General features: G+C 42.1%; 1 protein-coding gene across 1 annotated transcript in view; it reads left to right on the forward strand.

The window, feature by feature from the left end:
* The first annotated feature begins 4,824 nt into the window (after positions 1-4,824).
* COL17A1 (collagen type XVII alpha 1 chain) overlaps positions 4,825-16,651 on the forward strand; it is a 49,219-nt gene continuing 37,392 nt past the window's right edge. The window contains exons 1-5 of the mRNA XM_019725070.3: positions 4,825-5,033; positions 10,038-10,100; positions 12,053-12,097; positions 13,114-13,209; positions 14,664-14,795. Coding sequence (XP_019580629.3) covers positions 10,049-10,100; positions 12,053-12,097; positions 13,114-13,209; positions 14,664-14,795 — 325 coding nt within the window. The 5' untranslated portion in view covers positions 4,825-5,033; positions 10,038-10,048. The remainder of the gene's footprint in view (positions 5,034-10,037; positions 10,101-12,052; positions 12,098-13,113; positions 13,210-14,663; positions 14,796-16,651) is intronic.

Raw genomic sequence — 16,651 nt, forward strand, 5'->3', positions numbered from 1 at the left:
AAATAAACCATTTTTTTAAACCTCACGTTCGTAATGTGTTACGTAATGAACACAGGGCAAAATAGGGGCAGGGAAGAGTCCAAACCAAAGGGAATTATTATTTTTTTCAATCCTCCACTGAAATGTAAGCTCTAACAGGTAGACCTTTGAAGAAGGTAACTTGGCAGGGACGAGGACGGAAGTTGCTGTGGTTAGTGGTTGGCTGGGAAAAAATCTCAGCAGCATCCTAGGCCTCTCTCTCACCCTAAAAGCAATCCCCGCATGCTCGTCTCTGCCCAGCCTCACTGATATTGCCTCCCTCATTTCCTTTCCTTTTTCATCCTCACCTTGCTAAACTTCAGATCCTTATTATCTTTCACCAAAATAATTGCCGTAGTGGTCTGATCAGTCTTACTACCTCGTCTCTTCTTTTCTGGTCCATTCTCTACATTGTCGCCAAATTAATCTTTGTCTAGCCCAGCTCTCATCATTTCATTTTTCACTTCCCATAATTCCCCCTCACCCACGGAATGACATAGACACTCCTCAGTCTGGCATTTCAGATTCTCCACAACTTGGCTGGCATATTCTACATCTCCGACCTCTCCCCATCTACTCTTTTTTCACAATGTTCACCATCTTCCACCTGAGCCTTACTCTTCCCTGTATCTGTGCCTTTCATGCTGTGCTTGAAATTCTAGCTCTGCCCTGGGCTTCATACTACCACCCATCTTTTAAAGTCCAGCTCAAATGACACTTCTTTCATGAAGCATTGGCTGATGCCCACAGCTGGAAGTGGATTTCCATTGTTCCTAAATCTCTAATGGTTTACATTCTTCCTCATATTGTAGTTGTTTGTACATGTGGTAAATACACCTCTATATCTTTCTTTTTTGCATTGTTAATTCCTTGAGGGCAGGTTTTACATCTCATCCTCAATTGTATCTATACACCTACTGTCTTGCTCATGGTAGACCCTCAATAGGTATTTGTTTACTCACTCAACAAATATATATGAGTTTGGAATGGATAAATGAATGAAAAGATCAGAAATTAGAAATGGAAGAAAGGAAACCAGGGTGCTTTGTTTTTATAATAAAGGCAGCAAGGAACATAGTTTGGGAGCAATTCAAGAACCATTATAGACAAGAAAATCTGATGGAGACCTTAAACCTATGTATGAAGGGCAGGAATTGTACTATTTCTCAGCTGCAGCCTTCTAAAAGCCAAATGCTTTATAAACTGTGACATATGCTCTTGTCATAATTGTCGTGACAATTATGTATTATCCAGGAGTACATGCTAACCAAAGAGAAAGTTAGGCAGAAATATTGTCTTCTGGTCTTAAAAATGTAGTAGCAACCTGCAACAAATAATTATCGTATCATTTTATTTTAATATGTAGAAATTCATTTTTTTCAAATCAGTGGATTTACTGTCCAACAAAAGAGCTGAATCAATGATTGTAGATACTGTGTTTCCCCGAAAATAACACCTAACCAGAAAATAAGCCCTAGCATGATTTTTCAGGATGACATCCCCTGAACATGAGACCTAATACATCTTTTGGAGCAAAAATTAATATAAGACCCGCTCTTATTTTCGGAGAAACATGGTAGTGGAGTTATCTCATGAAATATAAAAACATTTTCTCTCGCCTCCTTCTCAGTGAACTTCACTTCTTATTGTCTCTTAGGGATGCAAGACAAATGTATCCCAAAGCTTTCAGGTCCCTGGATGAAAGTATCATAAAAACATATCACTGTCATGTGATGCTGTTTTATGGAAGGAGGGTCACAGAATACGTAGAAATCCATCTATAGGATATATTCCTTTAAACCAAACCAAGAAAAATCTGTGTTCACAAAGATTTATAAGGTTGTGAATAGTCATTTGACAAAAACACTTACCCTACTCACCAAAAACTGGATTTACACATCACATTGCTCAGCAAGTGATGAGTCTGGTCACCGGATGCCAATCTGGGCTACACATGAACAGTCATCCTTTCTCCCCAACCTATTTAAAAGTTAGTAGATAATTTTGGGAGAATGACTATTTTCCTTGTTGCCTCGTAAGGAAATTTTCTCTCCGGTCCATCAAAAATTGATTAAATGTGACTCATTAAAACAGCTCCAAATGGAGCAGGGAACAAGAAATACCTTTCCGGTGTCTTAGTCATTGCTATTTCCTAAATCTGACTCCTTGTTCCTTAATTTTAGCAAGAATTGTGTTGCTTCCTGGTTAATTTGAAACATTTAAAAAACAATTCCCTTAGTACCAGGATATGGTAGGAACTTAGCATAAGGATGTTGAATGAATACAAGGTTTCTTTCACTCCATGTACCATTTTATTATAAATGATTTCCCCAAGCACAATAAACTATGAACCTTGAGTAACTAGACTATAAGCACTGAGATTCTGTTCATTGTCTTCTGCCATGGAGGGCCTAGTATAGGACTCTGTAAACCGTACTCACATGCACATATAAATATGTGGGAGCACACGCAGACTTACTAGCTATTGAGTTAGCTTAGAGGATCCTGGCTGCATTACCTTGAGGTTTATCTATTTTGGGTCTGAGTTTTCCTTTTTCTCTGGAGAATGTCAATGTTATGAGAGGAACCCAAAGGGAAAAAAAAAACAGCCATGCTGACTTCAAAGGTTGGTTAGCATGTTTGGTTTTTAGTAGTTATATAAATTGAGTAATTGATTGGTCTGTGGTTGCCAACTCCTAATACAGAGTTTTATCTAAAACCATCAATAAATTACACCAATATCATAGTGCTGTTGACAGAATATATCTCCACTGTTCAGATGGTTTTACTTCTTATTTAGTGTGTCACTTGCCCTCAGCCTGATCTGTTTTGATATTTCCTATTTCTTTTCAGTTCAAAGCTATGGGCATATTTAAATCTTAATAATACACAAGCAGTGGGAAATGAGGGTTAAACAGTGGAATATAGGCTCTGCACTGTACAGAAGAACACCTCCCAGTTCTCCTCCTGTGTCTTTCTTTCTGACACCAGATATGTGGGGGGTTTCCCACAATTCTCTGTGACACCAAGAGAATTCTCTGTGACACTGTCTAGCTACAATTTAACTCAATTCTGACACTATCTGCGTGGAGATAACATCAGATCCCACAGGTCAAGGATGCTTGAGACTGGCCCCCCACTTCAGAAGCCAATCACAAGTCCCCAGGTTCCCAGGGTCCCCAGGTTCCCCACAACTTCTGTCTGACTTGGCTACAAATTTGAGGTTCCCATCACCCGCTCCCCCTTAGATTTGATTATTCAGTAGAGTGACTCATAGGACTCCCGGAAACACTTACATTTACCAGTTTATGAAAGGATATAATAAAGGATACAGATAAAAGGATACACAGGGTGAGGTCGTGGGTGCAGGAGCTTCTGTCCCCATGGAGTTGGGGTGTGTCACCCTCCTAGTATCTGGATGGAACACATCCACATTCCCCAACCTGGAAGCTTTCCAAATCCCATACTATTGGGATTTTTCAGAGGCTTTATCATATAGGCATCATCAACCATTTAACTCTTTTTTCCAGTCCCGCTCCCCTCGCTGGAGCCACTTATTAGATGTAAGATCTTTATCCTGGTTACTCAACTTCTCTGAATTCCACTTTTCTCAGCTATGAAATGAAGATAATAGCAGCACAACCCTCTTAGAGTTGCTGTAGGGATTAAATAAGATAATGTATATAAAATATTTGGCACATAATCAACCTTAGGAAACATTAATTCCAGTTCTCTTCTTTAATAATCCACTCACAGAGTGCCTATATAGAGTTGTTGCCTAATGCCAACCTAAGAACATTTGCCAGCTACCAAAAAACACCTCCCTACCACGTTCTATGTGGCCTTGAGTGATCTAGCTCTTGTCTATTTCTCCAGCTTCTCTTCCACTGCCACCCTTGCTTTGCTTAGTGCATTCAAACTCACCAGTTCAAACTTCCCAAATTACCTACACCAAGAGCCTCAAGCTAGTCGTTAGGGGTCCTGGAAAGCCAGATGCTCTCCAGGTAGTCATGAGAATTGTCTAGATTAGTGCAAATTGACCCTCTATGGTAGTCTAATTGTCCCATGAAATGCACGTGGACTTACAGGGGCTCTGGGAGTCCACACGTGTATGGAGACTGCGTGGTTGCTGATTCAAGGGGCAAGAAGATCCTTAACTCTCCGCAGCAATATCTTTCTCCATTAAGTGGCTACGTCCCTAAAATCCCATCACTAACATGCCACTCTGTGGAGTCTGCATTAGTCTATCTGGTTTCCTCATTTAAAAAATGAATCCCAATGCCACAAATTGCTCCACATTTTCAATCATTAACTTCTTTTTCTGATTTAGTTCACCCACTATTTCCCTCCAGGTGGACTTGACCTGGCTGGGGTCAGAATGGGGTGAACAGGGCGGAGGTATATATAGGAGAAACAGGTCTTGACTATAAATTCTGCCAATGTCACAGTTTTTCTAGGGTTCAGACACCTTGACCCTCACATCCCTAGCTAACCCACAAATCGTGCACATTGGAATATTGACTATTCCCTTGGCAGTAAGGAAAGGGAATATCAAGTTGTGTCAGTTTTGTGGCTATAAAAGATAAGGAGAAGTAATAAAAGGGAATTTCCTTTACATTGAACTTTTGTTCCTCTTTCCCCATGGGCCCATAAATGGTTAATGCACTTAAAGAGGTAGGAGAAATTTTCTGCCTTCTATAAAGTTTGATTCCTGGAGGCAGATTTTTTTTTTTTTTTAATTCAGCAAGTGTCAGATAATTGGAAGGGTGGAGTAACGCCATAAACCAAGACACACCTTTGTCAGGACTTGTTTGGAAGCAAAGAACTGAGAGATACTAGGGGGAGAGAAGGAGAAGTGAACATTTTTGAAAAATCACTCAGCTTTAACACACCTTGGCTGGGTCTGGATAAAAAAAAAAAGTGGGAACTGCAAACCTCTAGAAGAAAACATCAGAGGAAGAGAGAGGGGGGATTTATTCAAAGTTGTTTCCCATTCCTTCAAAATCTCAAACTCGGTAAGTAACAATGAATTTAACCTTTCTCCCCTCCTTCTCCTGAGACTTTGATTTGAGGTTTGGCATTTAGAACTTAAATGTTGGAGAAAATAAGATGAAGTTATTGAGTTTCAAGTGTTCTGGTTGAAGTGATTAATTGATTATAAATGATTACTTTGGTTTATGCATTCTGCTTAGGGTAGGTCTTTTAAAGGAGCAACAAGAAAGATTGATCAGTGGGAAAGAGAAGAAAAAGGCCAGTTAAGATTAAACTGGGCTCTAGTGGCCAGATTTTTATTTTTATTTTTTGCATTATTTTCAGTGTTATAAAATATCTTGTGTTCAGTTGTTTTATTTAGAATATGATGAGTTTATAATTTCTTCTCTCTCGATCTCAATTTCTCCTCTCCCTCTCTCTCTTTGCCCCCTCTCTATTTTTCTCTCTCCCCTTGACAGCAGAGAACAGCTCAGAGGTGAAGTTAAAGTGTAGGTGAGCGGGGCCTTTTTAGAAGCAGCTCCTGAGCTGCCCAGGCCTCTGTGCTGGCAGGTTCTGATTAAGCTCAAGGGGCCGGGCGAACATTGTTGTTTATTACACTCTAAAATTACTACTTCCCTAATCTAAAGTAAAGCGAAATATCTGAAATGATATAATTAATCCAGGAATTTCCTGGAGTCGAATTTAGAACAAGAAAAAAAGAAAGAAAATTTTGTCTGTGTGCACACTTTCACTGGCCAAGTTGGGCCCCCCCAAAACCATTTTGGGGTGAAAATTACCAGCTTAGGTGTCTCACAGGACCACATTAACTGCTAACTGACAAATTACTACTTCACTTTTTGAAATGTAGGCAAAGCCTCTGGCATAGCACTTATTTTGAGAAGCAGTTAATCAGTAGCCTTAATAGTTGGATTTGTTATGTCCATAAAATGTAAGTGAGATTTTAAAGAATTTCGTTTGAAAAGCAGAGTTGTTCCTTCTCACCCCTGTATGCTCTCTCTTAGAGCTAAGGCACAGATCTAACTCAGAACTAAACGGAAGCAGGCATCTCGGCCCCCTCAGAGAATCAGAAGGGGTCTGCTTTACTCTCAGCCCTTTCAAAACACCCCTACAAAAATGAGCGGAGTTTACATGGGGAAAATTAAAGCGAACAGTCCTGATTCAAGCTTAGGCAGAAACTTGTTATTTTGATGAAACCAGTCCAACTTAAGAACTAACCATATTCTTAGATGCTGCCTGACCAAAAGAAATCTGTGTGTCCATGATTTTGCTCATTTGTTATTAACAGCGGTAGGATTTAACCAAACATGGCACTAAACAAGTGGCATAATCACAAAGCTGGTGCCCAAGCTCCCTCACCCCCAAGCTATGAAAATGTAGTATGCCAAATGTAGCTAGTAGGCAAACCCATTGCTGGTGTAGAGACAAAACTTCTGCGACAACCTCAGGGCATTGATTGGTTTTCCTGCCTGTCAAACTCCTTGACCCTTCTGTGTTTACCGATTAATAGCTAATGGATGGGTTTTCTCACACTTTTTTTTTTCCCCCAGGAATTTCCTGGAGTTGAATTTAGAACAAGAAAAAAAGAAAGAAAATTTTGTCTGTGTGCACACTTTAACTGGCCAAGTTGGGCCCCCCAAAATCATTTTGGGGTGAAAATTACCAGCTTGGTCATTTTGAAAATTACCATTTTGGTCATTTTGTTGTATTGTTTTAGAATTTAAAGTGTACAGAGGTTGGGGTAAGAGGAGCTGTAAAAATACTTGTGATTCCTTAGCAGAGTATAAGAGCATTTAGTCCTAAAATAGAAAATAGAGAGAAAAACACTTAGCTTCTCTGTTTGGGCATCAAAGGATTGGGCATCAAAGACCAAGTGTTTCATGAGTCCTTAGAATAAGATAAGGTCAACGCCATGGTTTATTATCGCTAACAGTGGGTTGTCCTTGCTTGTGTGTGTGTTACACCACATCATCATTAAAATAGTTTTAGGTGGATGCGACGTCATTTAAATGAAGTGGAAAGAAAAAAAAACACTCATAAAAGTAGAAAAATGATTTTGAATTGGGTTTTCCTGCATCAGAAATTGACACGGATCATTTTTAACATCTTCAACAGAGTATTAACTGAAATAACCATGAGCAGCCCATAGATAGTAATTAACATACTTTTGGAATTGATAACTTGAGTGACTTGCTCATCCTCAGTGCTAGTGAAGTGACCCAAACATCCAAGAAGTTAAAAATCATGCTACTTGACCATATTCCCATTAAGTAGTGTGTTTGGAGGAGACCGTACTGGAGGAGGAGACCGACTTCCTCCAAACATTGCGGGGAAGAATAGAATCGGGCTCGTGCTGGGCATGTAATTTCTTTTCCCTTATGTTAGTTATACTTTTCAAACTATTGGCACTTAAAATATTTAAAAAGGAAGTCTTGTGGGAATACTGTAGGTCCCACGGGATGATCTCCGTCTCGGTCTGTGCCTCAACCCCTCACTTTCCACTTGATAACTCACTCATAGAAAGTTTTCTCTTACATTTGGTTTAAGGGAATCCATCTCCCAACACATTCCTGCCACTTCAGGCTATCAGTCTGGAAGAGATCTTTGGCAGAGTCAACAGAGTTCAGTCCCGTATGTTTCAGGCCCAAGAAATCATTCTGTATAGCCAGGGGGTCACAACCATCTGAAGGCTTCATGCAGAGAGAAGGAAGGGGCCACCTTCCTGCACTCACCTAGGGCATGTTCTATCCCAGGGTACCTGCCGGTGAGGAGCCCCCAGCTCCAAAGGCAATTAATCAGAGGCCCTGAAGATGGGCATCTGATTTCTTAGCAAGTTGTCTCTCCGCGCTCTCTGGAAGTTGGGGAACCCTTGGCTTTTTCCTGCAGATGTCAAGGCTCCGTCATTAAGAAAAAGATGGAGGGGCCGAGAAATGTCTGTTGTTTTTCTGGTACAAAAAGAACAAGAGAACACATGCCAGTCTCGCTGCTTAGACACTGAGACTCTTACCAAAGGGAGCTGTCATCAGCCTGCCTTGACGGCTGCAGTGGAATAAACACGGCCAATCCCAAATTTATAGCTGCCAGCAGCAACTTTCATTAAAGGATCAAAATAAGCAATAATTTGTGGGAAGTAAAAGTTTCCATGGATTGTTATAAACAGTTCCTTTCAGGATGTTTCATATCAATTCAGGTGCCATCCTAGGTGGCTCTCTACTGGCAGCCAGGTGCATTTGAATGTTTAACCTCCAAAATGACCAATTTAGAAAAGAAAAAAAAAAAAGGTGGAGAGGGGCTTCAGAGGTACCAAAGGCAATTAATGCTTAAACAAAGAATTTCAAAGAGGATGTCCAGTTGCATGTATGTTTGCATGACATAAGTCATACAGGTTGTTTCTGGAATACACACAGTTACAGGCCAGGTTTGGTCTTCCAATGAGGCTGGACTCCATTGTTAAGCTGTTTATGAAGCCCCTCCTCTTGGCTCTGGGACACAGATCTACGAAAAGACCTTCTGTGGCTTCTCAGATGCAGCTAGGAGTTTTTCCGTGATGCCTCATTCCTGGCCTAGAATTGCATTTAAGAAACTCCGACTAACACGAAGTTGGCACTTAAGACCAGGCCCTGAAGCTAACTGTGCCGATCTTGTTTAATTCCATGGGGTAATGGACCAGCTGGTCTCACGTGGTCTTGGTTTTCAGTGGGAAAGTTACTCAAGGCCACTTATGATTTTCATGGGCCCTGGGCACTTTTGCCTTCGGAACCCCTTCCTCCATTTAAAAGCAGAAAAACAACCAAAAAAGAAACTTTTAAAAATTTTATTTAGTTTATAACTGCATTGGAAGAATATAACCCGGATTGGATTGTGTCCATTTTTCCTACTGATTTTAAAAAGGAATTAAGACACTTTGTGGGCCCCTAAAAGTATGATGGGATTAAGTACTAAAGTCATCAGGCAGGCAAAAAAGCTTGAAAGGAGAGATCTTCAAGCAACGGGGGCATCCTGGGCAGAAGTAGCTTCTCACAGAATTCTAGAATCCAATTTGAACTTCATCCAAAAAATAAACTGGGAGGAAGGGAAGGTTCGGGAGTGGGGGGAAGAGAACCACAGGGAAAGCCAGATTTCAAGTCCTTCCAGAACCCGAGACTGGGACCTATAGCACAAAGAGCCCAGTTGGGATGGGGGTCCTTGCTGTGTTCTTCTGTGTGCTTAGGCCTAAACCACCAACCCCAGCACGTCCCTTGATGTGTGAGCCTTGCCTCCTTCCATCCACACTCCAGCACACAGTGGACAAGGTCTCAGTGATTTGCCTTTCCAGAAGCAGAGTGAAGGGAGAACATAGCTAACATGTACAAATATGTATTATCCTACATATTTCAATAGATTTTACATATTTTCTTCATATATTTTTTCTATTAATATCTGCAAGGAAGCATACTAGGGCTGGTTTGTTATGAAGAGCAAGTTTCATACTGGGAAAAGTGTAAAGTTCTGTACAAGTATGACCATTGTAATGATTTTAATCCTGATTTCAGTCCATCAAACATCACTCTCACACCCAAACTCTAAATAATGAAGAACAAATGTCTTATATTCATAGAGCTCCACACAGAACACTGAACATTATCGGATACATCAAAATGAGTTAGCTGAAAGCACTAAGTGCTTTGACAGATATCCTTCAGCTGTTTGTGACTTTGGCAAACAATGGAGGTTTTCTAGTCAAAGGTGAGGACACCACATCCGTGTAAGCCCTTTAATGCCCAGCAGGTGATGGCCTGCTCAATTAGATCCTGAAAAATGAGATCCCAGTACAAGGAATAGAATACAAAGCGGAACTATTAAATTACTCTCTGTTATAACTGATAAAAGAAGTGAGAATGACGCATGTAAAAAAGTATGCACATGAAAGAATTATGCTTTGAATTCTAGGAATCAGATTTAAGGTTCTCAGATTGAATAGTAGGGACGTATACTTAGGAAAAGTGATGGTTAGAAGAATGGCCCTTCATGGTTTCTGGCTTTTTCCACAGGTGGCTATGGTATGGATGTAACCAAGAAAAACAAACGAGATGGCACAGAAGTCACTGAAAGATGTAAGAGCATGATATATATGTCATCATCAGAGTAATAAAAAATTAGAGTAAATAATTCATTCCTAATTTCACCACAAGTACTGTATAATTTTTTCTTTTTATTTAGGTTTTTTTTTCTTTTGTTTGCCTTTTTCATTTTGAAGGTATTCCTAAACAGACTTTATTACTTCCTATGAAATGCCTTTTGTGGATTTTTATTTTAACATTCTTGGAATCAAAATGTGGTCTGCTATTTTTTTTAAAAGATGAAAACTGCCATTTTGATGTATAGTTTTTATAACCAGCATTTTTAATGGTTGCACAATATTCTGTTGAATGAATTTGCCATAGTGTATTTAACCATTTCCTTATTTACGGATACAAGGCAACAGAAATCCAAAAGAATAATATCCACGTTATTGAAGAGACAAAGTTGGAATAAGACTAGTGTCACAGTTGTAATCTACACTGAAAATTGAAAACAGACACATTTCTTTTGTGAAGCTGTCCAATGATAACTTTGAAGACATTTAAACTGTCCCCTTAGCAGCTCTAACTCTTTCATTTATCCTGTGACTATCATATATCTCCAATTAAAAAAAGAAAAATTTTGGCTCAACAGACTTGAAACTTTAGGTTAAGAAATAATTTATTTTTATGCGTCAAAGAATCCCAAAGGTCTATACATTGAGAGGTTTAGTGAAAGCTCAGGACCATTATTCAAATCAAGCTGCCATTTTAGTCTGGAAAACCATTTCCTTTTATGTATGGAATGCTGTTTCTGTTACATTCATAACCTCATGTTCCTGCGAGGACAGCCAAACTCGTTAGGAAAATGCAGTGTGAAGAGGGAAGGGGTCGGCGGGGGGGGGGGGGGGGGGGGGGGGGGGGGGGGGAGTCAGACTGGTGTGGGGTGGAGCATTTGTGAGCAGCACAGTTTGAGAGTGGCTCGAAATGATCCTGCGCCATTTTCTTCCATCCTTTTCTCCTTTCACCCCCCACCCTGTAACCACGTGCACACCACACATACACATGCCCCGGGGCGTGCACAGGCTTGTGTGCACGCACAGAGGAAAAGCATTTAAAGACCAGCGACCTCAGCTGGGTAGGTGCTCCTTTATGTCCAACACAGAGGGAGGTAGTGGTGATGGTCATGGTCAGAGTACAGAACCGGCCCCACTGTAGTTCTGGGGAATCGACCCACTTCCTCATGCTTCTGCAGGGGGGAGGGTGACTCAGGAGGGCAAGAGGTCTTTCTTCTAACTGGTATTTTTAAAAGCACCAGAAACTTTTTTGACCTCCATAGACTCACCATCACTTGGAGTCTAGAGAAACTCAATTTCAGGAGGCAATGGGACTGGTTCTTCAAGTTTGTCTTTGATGTTCCTCTATCCCTGATTTCACCACGCACCAAATGTGACTTACCAACTCCTCTTCCTTCCTACACCTCCTCACTCTCATGGATGACCCTGAAGATTTTAGAATGAATTAGGATGTTCTTGAGACACCCCAAAATTCATTTTTAAAAGTACAAGGTTATTATCCACTCCACAGCAAAATTAAGCCAGGATGATGCCCTGCCCCAGCTGGACTGGGTGACCATTTGGAAGGGGCAGTGCAAAGAAAGTGTCACTTGAGGGCCTGGTCCTCCTTCAATGGCAAATCCAGGCCTGACTGGATCTAATTTTTAAATGAGTAACATTGACACCAGGACAACTCATTTTTCAAATCAGGTAGCTACTTACTTTTGGCTCCAAAGGGATATAAACTTATTTTCCAAGTACATTAAGCCCCATTGTTACTGCACATATTTTCATGGATAGTGGAGCAAATCACATACCTTAAAGTATAAGTATACAAAAATCTCTGTTGAGATTTAATGTGCTGAGCCTATGACAGATATTAGGCCTTGCCAAAATACAGGGATTTTAGTGCATTATGTAAGAGCTCATCTTTTCTTTGTCTTTTTCTAGTTATCACCGAAACCGTAACTACAAGACTTACATCCTTACCGCCAAGTAAGTGACTATCTCAAGCGCTTTCTTCTCAGAAAGTCACGTATGAAGGGCTCTATTTGTAACCTTTCCCAGGGGCACTCACGCTCCAGCTGAGCAAATCCAAAATATCTGAAATCTTTTTCTTCTTATAGTTGTATTGACATTAATTTATATACCATTAAAATCTATCAGTTTGAAATGTACAGTTCAATGTTTGGTAGTATATTTGCAGAGTTGTGCAGCTGTTGCAATAATCTAATTTTAGAACATTTTCATCACATCAATAAAAAACCTCATGGCCATTGGCAGTCACTCCCCATTCTCTTTCCCCTTTCCCCTGCCCCTGAAAACCACAAGTCTTTCTGTCTCTATAGATTTGCCTGATCTGGACACTCAAATACCAAAATCTTACCGAACCTGGACATGGGGTGGGAGCAGGGAACTGCCAGTCAGGCTTTTGTTTGAGTCCACTCTTCTCTGGTGGTCCTTATGTTTAGTGGGTTCTGTAATGGAGATCTGAGCCCTCAAGTTACCTCTGCACCTCCCAGAAAGCCTGGCATACCGAGGGGCAGGAAGGTGGAAATCCCACCCATCAGCACTCAAGGTTGGAGCATAATGGGCTACCAGGCAGGACACCAGTAACACAGAGCTGTCACTGGTCCCTCCAACACTTCTAGGGGCAGCCATGCACTGACGAGGCATTTGAAAAAAGCAAGCCGTTCAACATACCCGTTGGCCTCAAGGAGCTTTTCATCACTCACTAACTTTTCTAATACTTAAATTTTCCTAAGTAACTTGCTATGTTCCACCCAGAAGACATTTCTTTGAAATCAAGTGGAATATTTGCTCTTGACATTTATATTAGAAACAAACAAAACGAGAGCATGGCAGCTTGCACTGTGCAGTATAGATGGCAAAAGGACCCCAAACCAAGAGTGTCATGGTTGAGAAGCCAGGAAAGGTTTCCAAAGGGGCAAGGAATAAGGGACCCTCTGGACTGACTCCACCCCTAAATTGTCACCTGCTTGTTTCTGCAGAAGGGGGGACCAGCAATGGCTATGCTAAAACAGGTGGAGGGAGCCGGCTGGAGAAACAGAGCCTGACGCATGGTAGCAGTGGCTACATAAACTCAAGTAAGTGCCTGCTAGTGGCGGGGGCGGGGGAATGGGCAAGAGCTGAAAGACAGGAAGAGAGAGTCCTGCAAGGAGAGGGACAGAACTGTCTGTCATCCATTCCAAATGCCCCAAAGAGCTATATAAACAATACGCAACCCAACATGGGTGAGACTTTCAAATTATCTGCATTTGATGCCTGCTTAAAATGGGATCAATTTTTATTAAGTCCCCTATATAAATAACAATAATTAATTCAGGAGGCTTTGTCAGGAGGTGGCTGCTTTCCACTGAATCACTCTCTGTAAGCCATCTCTATTCGAGAAGGGCGTGCACATCTGGGGGTTTACAATTTGAATTAGCAACAAAAGAAACTTAATGATTGGGTCACTGTGCTAAGGGAATCTGATTTGTGAGAGTTTCCATTGGGCAAGCATCCAACACAGGTCCGTTTTCCCCCATGAAACCCTCTTTCATGGTAGCATTCAAACTGAAACAAAACAAGACAAGGGGGAAAAAAACACACATATAACCCATGAAGCCATTTAAAAAATCTTGGAGTGACTAAAAAGAAGATCCAAGACAGGCAACAGCCAGGTTAACCAAGGGAAGAGCCTGCCCTTATCTGTTGAGAAATCTTCCACATCGGATTTTGTTCTAGTCTCTCCAGCAGCGATCTATCATTTAAATAAGGCCAGGTCTTTGAGAAAAATCCGGCTGAACTCCCTCCATTTCCATGCACTGTAGCCATGTGCTTCTAGGACCTCCCTGCCTTCCAGTGGTCAGCTTGGGAAGGAAGGTGTCATGCAAGAGACCCTGCTCACTGCGCCATTTGTCATGCAGGATGGCCTGCGGGGTCTCTGGTCCCGCTCCCCTCATAAGAACGCAGGATGTGGCTAGGCCAAAAAGGAGCACCCACAGAGCCATAAGTAGGGGAGTCATATCACTATAGTCTCACTGGTGGTTGGGTTGGAGACACAGGAGGCAGGAGCCACAGAATCCGCAATCCACACTCCTCCACACTCCGCCCTGCCAACTGCAACCCGCTCTTGCTAGCTCAGCCACCATCTTCTTGCTAGCCTCCATTTGCTTGTAGTGTAGCCACAGCAGTTATATTAGTGGCCAGTGGTTCACTGGTTACAGCTGACAGCCAACTAGCCACAGCTGATGGCCATCTGATCACAGTTGATGGTCATTTACTACCTGAGCCAGCACCTTTCCACGTGAGGCCGAGAACCTGGAAACTGCACTCCTGGCTCTGTCCCCACAGAAGGGCAGGAGCAAATCCAAAATATCTGAAATCTGCGGCGGACCTTTCAGTGCTGACGCCATTTGGCCCCTCCATGTGCCCTCTTTTACTGTTAGCAGCCTTAGTTAATATAACTTAGTGGGACTTAGTTAATGGACTTAGTTAATATATTTGGATGTCAATCTGCTGAACTGCTATGAACTTAAGATGCTTTCCCCGCTTGCAGGTGGAAGCGCTCGAGGCAATGCCTCCACCTCCAGTTATCGGAGGGCTCATTCACCTGCCTCCACTCTGCCCAACTCACCAGGCTCAACTTTTGAAAGGAAAACTCACATCACCCGCCATGGAACATATGAAGGTATCAGTCCCACAGACTTTGAAAGAGAACCGCTCTCTTCCCCAAGTAACTTCACTCGTCCTTTGAAGATTGACATATTGGCACCTGTATTCACCTGTGTCTGCCCCCTCACCCTTCTCTCCACTCTTCCTTCATTTCTTTTATGGACTCATGTTACTTGGCAATGTTGTTGATCAACTGGTGTTTTTTTCAAATATCTGCCATGTGTTTAGCACCATGCAGAATGCCCTGATGGATGCTGAAATGAATCAGACATGGATCTTGTCTTCAACGAGCCTATAGTCTAATAGACAAGTTAAGATAACAGATAAAAACGATAATGCAAAGTAGAACAGGATCATCATTTCCAGCTGAGTCTCCAGGGCAGAGTCTAGGGGGAGGTAGCATCTGAGCTGGGCCTTCGTGACGTGTAAGATTTTGCTACCCGGAAGTGGAGAGATGGGGTGCTCCAGGCTGCGGGAGCAGCAGCCCAGCAAAGACAGGCCGGAGTGTCAGGGCTTAAGTAGCAAGCAGCAGAGGTGCTCATGTAAAGAAGGCCTGCAGGACTTAGATCCAGTACTAGGCTAAGATGTTTGGACTTTATTCTGCATACAGTGAGAAGCCACAGAGATTTTTGAGCAAAAGAGTAGATCATATTTGGGACCCAGGACTAGCACTCCGGAAACTACATGTAGGGAGAATAGGGAGGGAAGTGAATGAACATGGTGATAAGTGAGGCCATGCTCAATAGTCCATGGGAGGGAAAACGTGGCTGGGACTAGTGGGTAGCAGTGGGAGTTGCTGCAGGTGAGAGGGATTACAGAGATAGAATTGACAGGTTTGACAACTGATTAAATGTTGGGAGAAAGACAGTGTCAAAAATTCAGAAATAGCAGAAGTTTAAAACCAAGGAATCACTGAAGTAGTAATTAGTAAAAGTATTGTGCACACACCAAAAAGACAGTTTGCAGTCTCAGAGCACGCAAACTAAACACCAATGAGCCCCTGGGCATATTGTTTCAAAGCAGCTTGTGTAGTGAGGAGGCAGTGACTATTTATTCTTCACAATAATTGGTTATACTATTGGAATTGTCTTCAGTGATAGGGAATCTGTCGGTAGATGCCTCATCTTACCTTGGGAAACAGTTTAAGTTTTGCTTGTTATTTTCAGAGGCATAAGCAAGAAGTGAGCAAGAGGCATAACCAGGTTAAATTAGTCTTGCAAAATATGCTAAATTAAGCTTTGCTTAATGATTAAACCGGTTTTGTCCGCTCAGGGAATTTTCAAGGCTGGTTTCATTTATTTTTTAACAGGAGAAAAAGGAGTCAGCGATTCTGCTGAGATTTCGGACACAGGTGGTTGGGTTCGTGGTTGTGCCAACAATTGCAGCAGGGAGCCCAGGTGGAGGCCCCCATGGGAATGACTTCAGTTATTAGGTCCTGAAATAGAGCTGCTGGCACCGCTGTCGGATGGGGTACCAAGGAGGCAGTGGGACTCCCAGGACTTGAGCTCAGGGGAGAAGTCAGGGCAAGACACCCTTTTGGAATCATTCACCAAGAAATGTTAGTAGAAGGAGGAAAACTGAAGGAGTCTGATGAAGAAGACAGTATAAAAATCAGAAGGGAGCAAAGAGAGAAAGTTGGGGAAGAGGAGAAAAGGAGCTAGAGGACACGGAGAGGAAGAGCAGGGGGCCCGGGAACAGGCGGCATCATTAAAGTCAGCCGGAGAAAGTGCTCGGGGTCAAGAAGAAGGAGGCGGGGGAGACATTTGGATTCTGCTTCTAAGGTTGCTAGAGTTCCTGGTGATCTGCAGAAGCAGTTTTAGTGGAAAACAGACCAGCCAGGCAGCAAATGGGCCTAATGCTGAATGGAGAGGG

Source organism: Rhinolophus sinicus, chromosome 15 (genome assembly GCF_057876585.1).
Source record: "Rhinolophus sinicus isolate RSI-liver-muscle chromosome 15, RSI-T2T, whole genome shotgun sequence".
Taxonomy (NCBI): Eukaryota; Metazoa; Chordata; class Mammalia; order Chiroptera; family Rhinolophidae; genus Rhinolophus; species Rhinolophus sinicus.